Genomic DNA, 15,891 nt, shown 5'->3' on the forward strand with positions numbered 1-15,891 from the left:
TCAATAATATTTCTCATTTACTTTAGAAATATATGTTTAAGATATAAAAATCAGCAATCGTAAATAGTATTACAAATTGTAAAGACTTATCTTTGCTACAACATACATGGACAGTGTAAAGTTGAACTGGACTAACATCAGATTTGGTTTAATTAAAGAGAATTTTTATTTCCATTTCCATCATGACATGAAAATGGCTAAATATCTATAAACCAAGGAAACAAGTTTTGTACCAATTTAGCTTTCCTTTAATTGTGTTCAAAATTAGTAGGGGAATCGTCAATGCAATTTACCATTGCTAAAATGGTTGTTCCCATTAATCCAGCTCTAGTACCCTTCGCTTCCTATGCAAGCCAAAGCAAGCACACAATTTGTGAATATGTATAAAGAAATAACAAAACAAGGAATGTGAAACACACTTTATCTTACCTTATTCTTGAGATTCACTGAAACTAAATGGTTGTCAATCCCATTGGAGACGACTTCATATCCTTTTGCAGTCAGGCTCTAATAACAATGTACCCATCAATAAGTGATTCAAATTCTCAAGCACAATTAATAATGCTGCAAAACTACACATTTGTGTTTCTTTCAGCTGAAGTTAATATAAATGTCTGCTGAGTTATTTTATTCTTTTGGCTGAATATAGTACTGACGAGAATGGAACTATATGAAAGTATCATAGGTATCATTGATGAGAAAATAAAAAAACGGTGAAGAGCATCAGGACATGAACCGCTCGCGATCGTCGTGCGCCTGCGAAGATCCCCTCCTCGATCAGCTTTGGCCATCATGGTCAATTCAGATGACGACAAATAAGAAAAGAAACTAAAAGCGAAAACAGACAGATCTAACTATTTTTGCTGCTTTCTCTCGGATGTCATCCTGCAAGGAAGACATGTAAACTGCAGAAGAATCGACACGACATCAGATTTATATCGCCTATCTGCTTGTACTCTCTTCACAGATAAAGAACCAACAGTTAAGCCTCGCACAACACAAGAGAAGAGGAAGTCTATTGGAAATAGAATGAAAAAGCAACAGAAAAGAGCACAAACAGAGGGTGCCGCCCCAAACCTAGGAGACTATACCTCGTGATAGGCGTAGCAGTGTTGGTGCAGATCTCGCAGATCTGGTCCAACCTACCGTGTGCATGGCGAACATGGCTTGGTCCAGCTAGGATTCAACTCCGGCAGGGGTGGAGGAGACGGGTCTACAACTCCAAGGTGAGATGTATGGGGTAGCGGTGAGGCGGCATCAGCGAAGAAGGACATCAAGGTAAGAGGCCAGCTTGATGTGTCCTACACCAAGAGATAGAAAAGCAAATTTTCAGATAAACCTGGGTAATTGTCTTCTCTATACCTTTTACCACACATAATTCTGAAATAATAATGAACACATAATTCAAAGTTGTTCTTTATAGAGAAATATCTTTTATCGGTGGCCACTTAATCTTCACTGAACACTATAAACATCTGATTGTATCCACTTCAATCAAATCACTCTATGTAAATGGAGCATCAAGGGCCATTCATGGTGGGTAGTGACCTATTGGTCCCTAAACACCACCTTTTACCTCTATAGACTAATAGACACATCGAATCCTACCAAATTCATTTGCCATAAGCAGAAGTGCACACAAAGGTAATAAATGCTTAAGATATTACATCTAAAATATCAATTTGTTCACATTTATCATAGCTGAATATTTAAGCTAGCTTCTACTGTATCGAGCAACCGAGGTGGCACTAACCGGTGGGGTGTCCAGCATATCGTGTACTTGGTCGGCCCATTATGGTATCACAAATAAACGATGGCATATGGTAACACAAATAAAGATGCATCAAAATACTAATCATGCTTAACCAGGTATTTTGTTATGTAATAAAAAATATAGTCCAAGTATTGAATGATCATCAAAGAGAGATAAACATATAACAACCAGTGAAGCTAAGAAAATACTAATCATGCTTTCAGAAGGCTGGCAATGTTTTCTAGGCTATTGATATTTGCAACTAAATCTATGTTCTTCTCTGCAGTAATAGCACTGTTTAAGGTAATAGTGAATCATATGAAATATAACTCCTTATGATATCTAGCATTTTTTGTCTGCTCTTGATCACTATATAACGGTGTGCTGTACATTCATCTTGGTTAACTAAATGAGTATCACATGTCGGTTCTAGAGAAACCAATGTGAAAGATAGTGACATGCTTTTGTTTCTTCTACTCTTTGAACGCCAACTTAGCTATATCTTTTTGAGGAACATGCTTTTCTTTTGGTTGACAGAAGCTTGGCCATAAAAAATTAGAATTTGCTAAATGGGCCAAGGTGGAACCACATAATCTATCTATTGAAATGAGTTTGTGAATAAGTGGTAAGGCGTTAACTGCTGCTTTGAACTGTTCTGGAATCTCCATCAGTAAAGCTTGTGAATAAGTGGTACTGGTAAGGCATACCTACGATGTTCTGCTATCTGTTGAGGAACATGATTTTCTTTTGGTTGACAGAAGCTTGGCGAGTTCGATCTCCCAGTCCTCCCTCGGTCCCTGGTTGTACGACCCCTTGTGCTTCTCCATGTCTTGGCTAGCTGTTTCTCTAGTTGGATGTCTAGGCTCTGGTAAACATATCTGCAAAAAAATTAGTGACCACATAAACAGCCTAGATATCAATTCCTCTAGTAAACATATCTGCAAAAAAAGAGCCATGACACTTTTATAAATAAACAGCCTAGATGCGAGACTAAGAAACAGAGCCATGATATTTTTATAAAGAAACCTTCATAAATGACAATTGAACAGATGCTAAGAATTAAACTACTAAATTCTAAAAAGATAAGGTAGGAAAACATCAGTACAGACCTGTGCACAAAAGGTTTCTGCAAGCACCATTATGAAACTCATGAAACACTCAGTTTCTGTTGTCTTGCAACATCTTAGGCTCTTAGCATGAATAACTGAGTTCAGTTATTTTCTTAGCCAGTAGCTCAATTCTATTCACAGAGTTGCATAATATAATGGACTGGTTAATTTGAAGCTGGCAAACACACAAAAAACAGAAAATGTATAAGTTTATACTTAACTGTGTTTTGTAGGTGAAATGTAACTGCTGCCTGGGTTATTGGCTCCATTAATTTGGTGAGTGCATTTGAGTATTTTGACACAATTCATGTCTACAAATTGAGTTCTGAGTTCGAATAACAATACGTTCCTTAAATGATTAGAGATGCTGCTCCACTGCACCGTCCTGTTCCTACAAAAGCAGTAATCCAGGAACATAAAGAAAGAGATTCAAAACACACAATGAAGCAAATACATACACAAAGTTAGTAAGCTACCACAATTCATGCTAAGGGAGACTGAGGGGGCCTTCGCGAGTGGGTGGTGGAGAACAAGCGGGGTTGCTGTTGGTGGTGCTGGGCCAGCGGTGGCTGTTGCGAGGCGAGCGCCATGCCGAGCGGGCAGTGGCGGCCGTTGTGGGCGAGCCTCGATGGTTGAGGGCGGCAGTTGCGAGGAAGCGAAAGAGGCAACGATAGGGTCACCGACGTACCTTGGTGACGTCGAGGGGGTTGACGGGAATGGAGGACACGACGGCGGCGCCGGCCGCCACCAGAGCCCGCTTGGTGAATCCGGCGAATCCCCTAGCCTTACTCCATGGCTGGCCGGCCACATTGAGAGCGGAGGTAGGGAAGGGACCGGAAGGAGGAGGGGCGCTAACCATCTCGGGTGGGAGTGGCGGGCATGGGGAGGACAAGGACGGCGGGGAGGCACGTTGATGGTGCGGTAGGGGTGAACGAGGCGGGGGAGGGGAACACGCGGGTGAGGGGGCGAGGCCGGAGCTAGTGGATTGGGATGCGAAGTGGGTGTGCGGTTGTTGAGCGGAGGCAAGGTGGGTGCGGATCTCCCAGCCATTTCGTGGAGATGGGCGATGTACAACAGTGAGGTGCGCCGCTGGGCCAACGATGGGCCTTTGGTCCACACGCTGGGCCGCACGAACCCCTAGCATAGGCGCACTGGTATGACATTTGTTTCATTAGTGCCACACCGGCTATTGAGAGTGACGGAACATGGTTTATAAGTGTAGTTGTGTATCATATGTTGCTCACTGAGAGAGATGGAACGTGGCTTATGAACCTGTGTATGAACTGTTTATTTTGTTGTGCGGGACTAACGGAGGCAGAACAGCCGTTGGCAGAACGCGTCAGAGACAGAACGGCAGACTACTATTGCTTACTTAATAAGTAGTAGAGATATAATAATCCAACAAATTTTGAACTAATACACTCTCTCAGGCCCACAAAGAATGGTATTTGCCTTTTTTGACAATAAGTTTGACCGACTCGTCTTATTTGAAATATTTGTGAAAACATAGAAAAATTCAGTTCATAGTTAAAATAAATCATATAATAAACTAAATCAGAATGAAAATAAATAATAAATATGAATTTTTTTAATAATACGAGCTGGTAAAACTTCAAACAAAAAAGTCAAACAGTATCCTTTGTGGGACAGAGAGAATATAATCTAGATATATTATAATTCTAAACAAACATTCTCTAAGTCTCGAGACTTAAGAGATTTAGCAGGCTGCGTGGGATTCAACGAACGAGAGAAATAAGTCTGAAAGCGTCCTAATGTTAGGAACGTCTCGGTGGCCACAGGGTTGTAATTTCAAATACGTTATTAAATGAGAAAATATACGGATGATTTTATCTATTTATATTGTTTATGCATTATAGCAGTGATTGTTTGTGTTTTAAATATGGTATTGTATCTTTTATTAGTCCTTTCAGGCACAGACTTCCCACCAAACGAATCATTTTCTGACAATGATTCCACCGAATTTCTAGGCAACTTTAAGCCAGCAACATTCAGACAACACCAGACAAGTACTCCAGGCTTTCATCGAAACAGGCCAATAGTGCAGCTGTTTACTGTAGTTGACGCCTGCTAAAATTTTGTTGGCCAGCTAAGCTAAACTTTATTAGTTCTAGTCCAAACTGTAGCCATTTTTTTAGGATAAGCCGAAATTTGGCTTTGGCAAACACTGGTTGGTAACCATGCATGCTCCAAACTACTACATCTAGTCCACCCGAGCAGGATAGGCTGAAGCCACTGTTACGAATCAACGGCACAAAAAGATTAAACACACAAAAAGATTAAACACAGAGAAGGCATAGATTTAACGTGAAAAATCTCTCCAAAACGAAGGAGAAAAAACCATAAGTACCGGCCAGCAACGATATCATTTTTTTCGGGTGGTTATATATCGCATAAGATTTACAATGAGGTGACGATCTTCTGTATATTACAATCGCTAACTTGACCATCTTCTTTAGAATTTGGATCATAAACTCAACAGCCACACGTGGAACAAGAAGTGTAGTAAGCCGATGCACGGCTCTCAGTCAGTACTCAGTATGCCTCCGCACACGGCATACGCGTGACACCAGTTGCTGTCAAGGCAGACAAGTTCCATCGGTTGTAATAGAAAGTAGAGTCCACTTTACACGGTAAAGCAACATAGCACCAAGATTACAGCTTCCTGATGTACAAATGTGTATCTTCAGGTACACAAACACAAATGGTAACAGAATAGCTCATATCATACAGCCCAATGTATCATAATAGGATACACACTTAGACAGAGACAATTGAATCACGAATAAATTGAGTCTCAACTTGGCATTGAGACTTTAAAGTTTAAAGGATGGATATCTTGATTGTTTCATACTATCAGGTTACATATATACAGGAAAAATCCCAGACAAGAAGGGGCAATAGTTGCCATCTTACCAATGATCAAACTAGTCAAGACCAAATACTTTCCAGAACACTAGTCACACTACATGCAGCAAAATCCACGCGATGGAACAGTTCCATTTCTGGATCATTCATACTATAACAACGTCACATGGGAACAATACAGCCTTGGCAGCAATACCATGCCACCAGGATGCCTAAAATCGCTCCGGCAAAGACCTGTGACGGAGTATGTCCTAACAACTCCTTAAGTTTTCTTTCGCTAATCGGATGGCCTTCAAACAGGTCCTCAACGATCTTATTGAGTACCTGTGTGATCGTATTGCAAATATTAGTAAATGACAGAAGGTACATACAACAGGCACACATCTAGTTCGAGGATGTAATTAGAGGACCAAAACTTCCTTCAAAGTACACAGTGGGTACCATCCAGGAAAAGCACCACATCATAACATATCATGTTGTGCTTGGAGCTTGGTTGATGTGATTCGAGCATGTCCCAAGAGATATTCAAGATTACTCTAAACATAGCTGAAACATAGTTCAGCTGTCAAAAAATACAATAACTGTTATTGAATACCTACACAGCAAATGTTGATATGTTGGTGACCGTCACAACAAATGCTGATATTCAATATCACCGACAAAATGAGTCTCAGCAAACATCACTGAGAACAGAATGCCTTGTGCTATTGCAAGGTGATGCACCAGGCAAACTGCCAACTGGCGATGGTTTAACATATGAGCTGTGCGCCTTTGATATATGGTTAACCGTTTGTTTCAGGATTACGATGCCCAACCAATCACACAAAAATCTACATCTTGAACAACCGTAGACATCACGTCCTGATTTATTAATACGAGACTAACATCGTTGCAGACATCAAAACGGTCTCCCTCAGACTGCAAAACTAGCTCAACGAAAGCAAGATTTCCCAAACGAGTTGCAGAATGCCACCAAAACATTGCAAGATACAAAAAAGAAAGCATGCAAGTGAAGCATGAGTTCACCTCGGCCTGCATTCCGGCGTGGCGCCTGACGCCCGTGGCATCGTACATAACTATAAGACTGAAACCGAGACAAACGGGGAAGAGCGCGTCGCTGACACCATGGCAGAGCGCCACGGAGGCGGTGAGCGCGGTGCACAGCGCGGTGTGCGAGGACGGCATCCCGCCGGAGCTGAAGAGCATCCGCAGGTCCCACCGCCGCTCGACGACGGAGGTGAGCAGCGCCTTGGCGGCCTGCGCCACCGCCCACGCCACCAGCCCCGACACGAAGGTCGGGTTGGCGGCCAGCGCCAGCAGGTACGGGCTCTCCCGTGCCTTGGTCACCGCCGCCGCCGTGGTGCTCATCAGCAGCGTTCCTATCCCGGCCCCGCCAGTGGCCGCGGTCGCGAGGTCGGGTAGCTCCCCTCCCGTGCGGCCGCCCCGCAGCGCGGTGGCGAGGAGCAGAGCAAGTGAGGGCGACGGCGACGGCGCGGCGGTGGGGGCGTGGGCGTTGGATGCTAGGGTCTGAACGGCACGGCGGCGGCGGCAAGGGGGCTTGCTGAGGAGCCTGATGGCCGGGTCGAGGAGGTTCGGGAGGAGTGCCCTAGCGAAGCGGCTGGAGCTGAGCACCTCCATTGCTTCTGCTCCGCATCGCCGCGCGGAGGTGGAGTAGTGTGGCCGTGGCGATTAGGCTTCTTGTCCTGGAATACCCCTGCGCTTTTGCCGTATTCACGACGCGTGCCTCCTGCGGAGGGGCTGGTCACCGAGGGGTGTTTTCGGTAGCTACGAAACGGGGCGAGGGGTTTCTAGCATATTGCGGAGAAGATTCGGGGGTGGTCGGAGTCGCCGTCCTAGCCAATGCAAGCTGCTGCTGATTTATGTGGCTGGCACTCTCAGTTTGGATTTTACCAATTTGTCTATAATTTTATGTTTGTTTTCCTGGCAATTGGCGTATAGGAGTGCTCGGTTTTGATTTCATTTTGTCTATAAACATGGCAGGAGAAACGGCTAGCCTATACTTTCTCCGTCCATAAAAAAATACAAGTTCAGAATAGCTATCAAATTATATCAAAATGTAAATATTTACATTTCTAAAAAAATATTTGTAATATTAGATAAATATAATTACAAGCTTAGATATATATCACCTAGGGTGATAGATCAGGGGTCTATCACCTGGAACCGACACAGCGCCCCGCACGCGTAACCGACCGAGTCGCCCTCGCGTAGGGCTGACAATGGGCCTCAAATTTTATACTATAAAACTTAAAGATCGAATCGGATTAGGATCGGACTTTGTTTCTATTCATTTTTGAACTATAAATAAATTAAGGCCCTACCAAATTGTGAAGAGCCATTTGGATCGCGATCCATTACCACCCCCTCGCGCGCCCGCCACGTGCCCGACCAAGCCGCCCCTCACGCCCGCTCGCGTCCCCCAACCGACCGAGCGAGTCGTCTCCCATACGAGCACTCGAATGCCTTAACGCGCTAAAAAATGTCTTAATGTTTTCTTTACACTTAATGATTTAATGTTGCCATAACGTTAAAATGACTTAGTATTGCCTACCATGAATGAACAAAAAAAATAAGGAATGCCTGAGAATACATGAAAATAACTGAAAAACAAAAAATTACTTAATGTTTCCTAAAATCCGAAATTACTGAAAAAGTAAAAAAAATGTCTGAGAAAGCACGGAGAATGCTAAAAAAATGACTTCATGTTACCTTGAACATGACTTAATATTTTCCTCAAAACAAGAATAACTTAATGTTTTACTGGACGAAAGAAGCCAAACCGGGAAGCCGAGCGGGCGCGTGAAGGGAGCCACGCGTGGCCTGAAGGGAGCCGAAGCCGCATGGAGGGAGCTCGGGCTCGGTCTAACGGGCACAATATATCTAGATATATCTTGATATTTACACTTTTAAGAAGCTCGGGGATAAATCTCTTATCCCACTATTTAAACACACTGGTCACATGTAGGAGATATGGCCAATTGGCCATACACGTTAAGCTGTCAATATCCACCTCTAAGAGCAACTCCAAAAGAACGTGTAAACTAACCCTAAAACAAATATTAGTAATGAATAGTGGTTTTTCTTACTCCAACAATTCCTTCACTCTTCCTCAAAAAATTGGTGTCCCACATCCACAGCCTCCTCTCTCTCATATTCTCTCTCATATTTTGGTGTGTCTCATCCCTCCCCAATCTATTCATCAACGTGTCGGATTATCCACAGTCTCTCGACAACTGTACAGATTACGCCACATGTCATATTTAGAGTAACTGTTAGAGTACCCATCATGATTCACTCTTAAAACTTTAGTCTACTCTTAATAATCAGTTTTTAGGGTAAAAATTTTAACATTCTTTTGGAGTTGCTCTAAGTTACAAGCAAAAGTTTGACATAATGAAAAAAAGAAGTTCCAGACACACAAAAAGGGAATGTAAAGCAAATGATGTCAGTTTGTATCATAAATCTTGCGACTTGCGAGTACGTTTTTCTTCAGCCAAGGCGAAACACAGAGTAACATATCTCCTGTTCTCAATGCTCCAACCCGGAAGGCCGATCCCCGCCCCAAACCCCAAACCCTCGTCGCCGCCCGGTGGCCGTCGCCCAAGCGCACCCGCGGAAGATGTCGCTGTCGAAGCCGGTCTCGGCACGCCGCCTCGTGCCGGCGCTCTTCCCGCTCGCGCACGCGGACGCCGCCTCGGCCACGGCTTCCCGCCGCGAGCGCCGTAAGGACACGTTCGTCGCGACGCCCCCGATCCCCGCGCCTTCCCCGCGGGCAGTGCGCCTCGCGGAGCCGCTCCCCACGCTGGCGCCGTCACGCCTCGCGTTCCACAACCGGATCCTCGCGCTCCTCTCGGGGCCCCAGGCCGACCTCCCCGAGGCGGCGCTCCTCACCCGCCACGCGCTCCACTCCAACTGCCGCCCCTCATCCTTCACCTGCGCCGCCGTCCTCGCCGCGCTCCTCCGCACGCGCCGCCTCGAAGACTTCTTCGCGCTGCACCGCTTCGCGCTCCAAGCCGCCGTCCCGCCCACCGCCGCCACGCACGTGCTCTACCTATCCGCGCTCGCCGCGCGCCGCCTCGCCGACGACGCGCTCCACCACCTCCGCATCATCGCCCGCCCCGGCTCCCCCGTGCCGCCCTCCCCGACGGCCTACCGCGTCGTCGTCGAGTGCCTCGTTGCAGACCACGGCCGGCTCGCGGATGCCGTCAAGCTCAAGGATGAGATGCTCACCTCTGGATTCGTCGGGCCGGATCCCAAGGTCTACAGCCTTCTCATGGCTGGGTTCGTGGGTGCTGGGGATGGAGCCAAAGCCTTGGAGCTGTACCAAGAACTCAAGGACAAGGTTGGGGGCGAACCAATTCTGGATGGCATTGTGTACGGGACTCTCATGAAGGCGTACTTCCTTATGGGAACGGGGGAAAAGGTTATGGAGTGTTACAAAGAGGTGCTGTGTGTTGAATCTGCGGTGAGGTTTGGGGCCGAGAGCTACAATGAGGTGGTTGATGCGCTTGGGCAGAATGGGAGGTTGGAGGATGCACTTAAGCTGTTCGACAGAATGCTTGAGGAACATGACCCGCCACTGCGGATTGCAGTTGATCTGAGAAGCTTCAGGGTGATGGTTGATACCTATTGTGCTGCTGGGAGATTTGAAGATGCAGTTGCAGTGTTCAGAAGAATGGGGGAATGGAAGCTGGTGCCTGATGTGGCATCCTATAATAATTTGATTCGGCACCTGCAGATTAACCAGCTGATAGATAAGGCGGAGGTGCTCTACAATGAGATGTGTGAGAGTGGTGTTGGTGCGGATAAGGAGACATATTTACTGCTCACGGAAGCATGCTTCAGTGTTGATCGCATCGATGATGGTATCTCTTACTTTGACAAAATGGACGAATTGGAGCTGAAGCCTGATGCAACTGCATATCATAAACTTATTGATGGCCTGGTGGGTTTCAGTATGGTCGACAAGGCTCAGGAATACTTCAATCAGATGAAGGAGAAGGGAGTTAACCCAAGCATCTCAAGCTACGAGACATTGCTGAAGGCATATATTGCTGCTGACCGGTTGGATGATGCAGTCAATGTTGCAAAAGGTATTCTTTTGAATGAGAAGGTTCTGTTCAGCTATGGAATGAGGGAGCTTTTAGAAGGAGCATTACGTGGAGATGGGAGGGGAAATGACATCGCCAAGTTATATGAGGATGTGGAGAGGGAAAAGGCTGAAGCGGAAGCCCGGGCTGCAGAAGAGAAGGCGAGGGCAGAGGCTCTTGCCAGAGAAGAGAGGGAGAGGAGGAGAGCAGAGATTGCTGCTAAGGATGAAGCCGCAGCTAAAGCCAGTGCCGCTGCCATTGAAGCTATCCTAGCCCATAAAAGGAAGACAGAGAATGAAGGAGGAGCGCCTGCTCCTGATGCAAACACCCTGGATGGTGGCTTTCTCAGTAAGCTAGGCCTTAAAACAGCCGGAGAAGGGGCACTTCAAGACAATCCAACAGAAAGTGGAGACGATGGAGAAGGGGCACTTCATGGCAATCCAACAGAAAGTGGAGACGATGGAGAGGGGGCACTTCAAGGCAATCCAACGGAAAGAAATGGAGGCAATGTGCAGCAGGGATATCTGTGATGACCACAAAAAATTATGTCCACAATTTGCTCATCACATTCAAGTCATAAGCTACCGTTTGTCAGTTTATATATCAATATAATGAGCACGATTAGTGATTTCCGCAATGCCAAAAATTAGCTTGCTTCTGGCTCAGCATTGTGTTACTGCAGTGGATGCATACAAACATAATTTTGATGTGTAACCATTGGAAACCATTTTCCATTTGTTCAGGTTCAGTATCAAAACAACTGTCTGTTTGCTACCAGTAGCGTGTAAATGATACGAATTGTTGTTGCAAAATCATTGCAAGCTACCGAAGAAAGCAGAACGTGGGGTCCAGCCATTCTTTTGCTGTGTGAACAGTTTAACACGAAAATCAACCTCATCATATTTTATTGTGTAAAATTGTAGACCTTGCATAGTATCCATGCAATCCATTCATATATCGATGAAAAACAAGGAATTGTCTGGTAAATCCAAAGCTTTGTTGCCGATAATGCGACTAGAAGGCAGAGCCGGAAAATGCGTCTGCGTCTGGGGTTGCTCTGAATCAGCCCGGGCAGTTTGATATTGTTCTGGTAAACATACAGTTCCAAGGCTCCATCATCCCGAAAAATTTTTGCTCGACACCCTCGAGAGTGTAGTGGTCCTACAGACTCTTCGTCAACAAGAACAGCAATAACCTTCTCTTTCCCGTGTCTACCATCAGGAATCTGCAACGGGATGACCAAAGTGCTATCAGCCAGGCTGATATTGGATTACCCACTGGCATGGCAAAATCAAAAAACAAGTCAACCTCAAACATTGCTTCTGTCAAAATGTCCTCCATTATAGACCGCAGTCCTCGGGCTCCTGTTTCTTTTGCGAGTGCCTTCTTTGCTATCATCCTCAAAGCATTATCAGTGAAATGAAGCTTGACCTTATGGAGGAAACATGAACATAAATAACTTTCTTGGTTATAAATTATCGTTTAAAGTAAAAAAAATCGGCCAAATCTTGCAATTATTTCGTTGGCCGAAACGAATCACAAACTAACATCATTCATTTTGAATAGCTTCTTGTATTGCTTTCCTATTGCGTTTTTGGGCTCCATGAGCACCTGCAAAGAGAATTTCTAATATTTTGAGGTGGTGGAAATATTTGAGATGGTAATTTTAAGAAATATTGCTTTAAATTATAAAATCAAAGAAATTTACTACTTGAACCAATTGCTCTTCACTAAGATTGGTCAGGCCAACTGTTATTGGCAACCTTCCAATAAATTCTGGGATCAGGCCGTAGGCAATCAAATCATCATTTTCAACCTAAGTGGGAAACCATTTGGGAAAACCTTTGTTGTCAATGCAGAATCAAACAAAAATTGTCTAAAACAATGCCAACTGCTGAAGCAATTGAACCTACAGTATCAATAGAGGAAGATTCCTGAACAGTTCTCCAGCTGCAGTTCCGCAGCTCATGGCATATTGGTATGCCAAATCCAACAGGATAAAATTGATGTCTTGCAGAGTACAAAAAGTACTTTGAGAAACATATAAATTCTATGTGAAGAAAGGTAATTCCTAAATGCATAAATTTGTATAACTATTAATCGTATATAACCTTTCTGAAACTATCTTTTCCAAGCCAAAGAAGGCACCTCCACAAATAAAAAGTATGTTTCGTGTATCGACCTGCAAAACAAACATGCAACTTACAGCACAGACCAATTCCATATTGGCACATAACTCAATGTCGAGCCTATTATTTTTCCACAATTAACAATGCAAAGGCATATTTTGTTTGCTCTGACCGAGCATAAGTTTGTCCAACCAATTACCTCAACATAACCCTGGGGTATATTTTCTCGACTTCTTTTTCCTGGCACGCTGATGATCTAATAAACACAAAAAACAGTTCAGAAAGCAAAATATGGTCAATATAGAAAAAAACATCATGACATGAAATGAAACTTGAAGTTGAGGAAGAAAAGTATGGTCAACTACTTTGTTTAGGTACTGTCTATGTTAGTTAACCATGTGCAGTTTCTCAAATATTGTTTTCCTCTAAAGGAGTGTGACTACTGCATGCAAAACATGAATTATACAATGTTTTAACAGACAATCTAGGCTTGTAATAAGTCGTTCTTTTGAGACACTGTGTTTCTGGTCTATGTGTATTTTGTCTGTTGTTCGCAAAGAGTTGGTAGTTCTGCTTGCCGTTTGTCTGAACCATGGGTGTTCAGGTAATTTGGCAATGTTCAGTAGCCGTGGTAAACGGAACTTGGGTGGTTAAATTTTTGTAATTTTGTTGCTGGCTTGCTGCTAACAATGAAATTCAGTTCGTCTGTGGTGGAAAAAAAATGGATATAGAATGTGGCCGGGAATATTAGTAAATGCACTTAGTCACTTACTGTTCCTTCAAATATTTTTAGCAACGCTTGCTGCACACCCTCTCCAGATACATCCCTTCGATCCTTGCGGCAGTCAGCCTGAAAGTAGCAATAAATACGATTACTGTAGGTGAAATTAATTTCATTACATATTGAGGTAATATTAAGATCAGAGCTAATTTGTCCAAGAACCTTCTTTGTGAGCTTATCAACTTCGTCAATGTACACAATACCATGCTCTGCAGCTTCAATATTGAAGTCAGCAGCCTAAGAGGTAGCACGTGTCAGCTAAAATATAGAAATGATCTCCAAGCGCATTAAGAAATTAGAAGCTAATATTTGATGACTATTTCAAACTAAGAATTGTGACTATTCATACAAGTTCCCTTGAAGTTTGCTGGACAATCAAATGAAACATTGAAGATATAGCGGAACTAACTTGAAAGTTTTGTTTTGAGGGATTCAAATCCAGGAGGGGGATTCCCACCTGAGAAAGCAACTTAAATATTGTGGTGAAATAAACTTCTGATCTGACCTTAAATAGACTATAACATTCCTTAAAAGGGGTAGACTATGCAACAGTTGTAGGTGATGGGCATAACAGACAGTACCAATACTACAGTAAATAATCAAATGATGTTAAGCTGATATACCACTAGAAGTTTGTAGATTACAGATTCCACATCTTCACCAGAATATCCAGCCTGAAAAAATAGTCTATTTGTCACACCAGGAAGAACTAGCAAGAGCAATCAACTGGGTTATTTGCCTATCTCCTATATAGATGGCAGCGAAAATAGCATGACGGATCAATGGGGCTAAGTATATCAAGAAAAAGCTCAAAACATGTGCAATGGCAGCCAACATTACCTGTGTAATTGCTGTTGCATCAGCAATCACGAATGGCACATTCACATACCGAGCTAACGTTTTTGCTAACAGTGTTTTACCTGTCCTATACAGAAAAGGCAAAGGCATCAGCATAGACCATTACCATTGTTTATAGATTACATGTCCGCAAACAATACCTGACCCTGTCGGCCCAATCAGAAGGATGTTACTCTTTTCAAGCTCAATGACATCATCACTGTTCGTAGCGACACCACCACGCACCCAGCTTTTCACAGAACTTCGATCACAAGTCAGGGATGGAATCCGGTGTTAGAATCACGACACGGTTTTCAAAAGTCGAATTCAGTTACCAGAACCTCACCACTTATTTGATGACTCGTTGTATATCCTCTTGTAGTGATTGTGCACAGCAACAGAGAGCACCTGCACGGCCAAGTTCCCTGCTAAGTCGATGGATCACATAGGTCATGGGTACACGCTGAAATTCCGTGGAAACCCCAAATTATCTGGCGTGTTGTGTTGGTGCATCAGATCGAACTTGTATCCATGTATATTGTACTACGTTATCTAATAATAACGCAGTAACGCGACAAAACCCATCCATGCCAATATTGACGCCACAGGCCACAGCAGCAAAGCCAGAGGCAGAGCGACGATCAGGGAGGTGTGGCGAGTATGATTGGTAACCTTCTTGGCCTTGTCCTGGCCAACTACGAACTCGTCCAAGCCCCTGCGGATCTCCTTGGGCGTCGGAAAGCGAGGGCACGACGGGGACGCCACAGCGGAGTGGGGGTAGGGCGTGGCCGCCGCCAGGGCGCGGGAGCGGGCGCGGGACGTGAGGAGGCGGCGAGCTGCGGAGAACATGAGGCCCCAGGTCGTCGCGGCTGGGACCAGCCGCCGGACGCGGGACAGGCGGACAGCGATGTATTCCCCGATCAGCCGCCGCGGGCTCCGCCTCAGTTTACGTCTCGTGCCGGCGGATTCCTCCGGCTACGGCCGCTGTGTGTGTGCGTAGAGAAGAAAGGCCCCGCACCGGGGCCGGGCGCACCGAATTTTTTGCAGTTTGACCCTTTCTCGGACAAAAAATCACGTTTGGACCCTAAAAAATTTTAATGTCATTTTTGTACCCTTTGCTCGGCGCCATAGGCTATGGCGCCGAGGTACGTGCTGCGATGGCACAAACAGACGCGGTGGCGCTGATGTGGCACCGAGCTCGGCGCCATGATCTATGGCGCCGAGCTCTGTTTTATAATCATGAAGCCCTCTAGCTTAGTTGGTAGAACACAATGCTCTTAACTAT

General features: G+C 44.7%; 3 protein-coding genes across 5 annotated transcripts; 1 reads left to right on the top strand and 2 right to left on the bottom strand.

Annotated features, from left to right (window-relative positions):
• Positions 1–5,588: 5,588 nt before the first annotated feature.
• On the bottom strand, positions 5,589–7,578 carry LOC103630623 (Acid phosphatase/vanadium-dependent haloperoxidase-related protein). Its single transcript, XM_008651669.4, has 2 exons — positions 6,775–7,578; positions 5,589–6,072 (listed from the first exon to the last, which is right to left on the bottom strand). The coding sequence occupies exons 1-2, from the start codon at positions 7,384–7,386 to the stop codon at positions 5,911–5,913; spliced, it is 774 nt and encodes a 257-aa protein (XP_008649891.1). The 5' UTR covers positions 7,387–7,578; the 3' UTR covers positions 5,589–5,910.
• Positions 7,579–9,239: 1,661 nt separating this feature from the next.
• On the top strand, positions 9,240–11,632 carry LOC100279827 (uncharacterized). Its single transcript, NM_001152781.2, has one exon. It carries the CDS (start codon positions 9,389–9,391, stop codon positions 11,387–11,389), a length of 2,001 nt encoding a protein of 666 aa, NP_001146253.2. The 5' UTR covers positions 9,240–9,388; the 3' UTR covers positions 11,390–11,632.
• Positions 11,633–11,734: 102 nt separating this feature from the next.
• LOC100272778 (uncharacterized) lies at positions 11,735–15,641 on the bottom strand. 3 transcript variants are annotated; one of them, XM_008649284.4, is made up of 14 exons: positions 15,279–15,641; positions 14,953–15,014; positions 14,768–14,868; positions 14,610–14,689; positions 14,393–14,443; positions 13,932–14,006; positions 13,761–13,838; positions 13,188–13,244; positions 12,971–13,041; positions 12,773–12,869; positions 12,568–12,675; positions 12,408–12,470; positions 12,168–12,290; positions 11,735–12,084 (listed from the first exon to the last, which is right to left on the bottom strand). In XM_008649284.4, exons 1-14 carry the CDS (start codon positions 15,453–15,455, stop codon positions 11,764–11,766), a joined length of 1,464 nt encoding a protein of 487 aa, XP_008647506.1. In that variant the 5' UTR covers positions 15,456–15,641; the 3' UTR covers positions 11,735–11,763. The 3 variants fall into 3 exon arrangements, with proteins under 3 accessions (XP_008647506.1, XP_008647508.1, NP_001347040.1); NM_001360111.1 differs by having other exon boundaries at positions 11,738–12,084; positions 12,571–12,675; positions 15,279–15,582; XM_008649286.3 differs by lacking the exons at positions 12,408–12,470; positions 12,568–12,675.
• Between the last annotated feature and the right edge of the window lie 250 nt (positions 15,642–15,891).

The sequence above is a fragment of the Zea mays genome, chromosome 6 (genome assembly GCF_902167145.1).
Source record: "Zea mays cultivar B73 chromosome 6, Zm-B73-REFERENCE-NAM-5.0, whole genome shotgun sequence".
Taxonomy (NCBI): Eukaryota; Viridiplantae; Streptophyta; class Magnoliopsida; order Poales; family Poaceae; genus Zea; species Zea mays.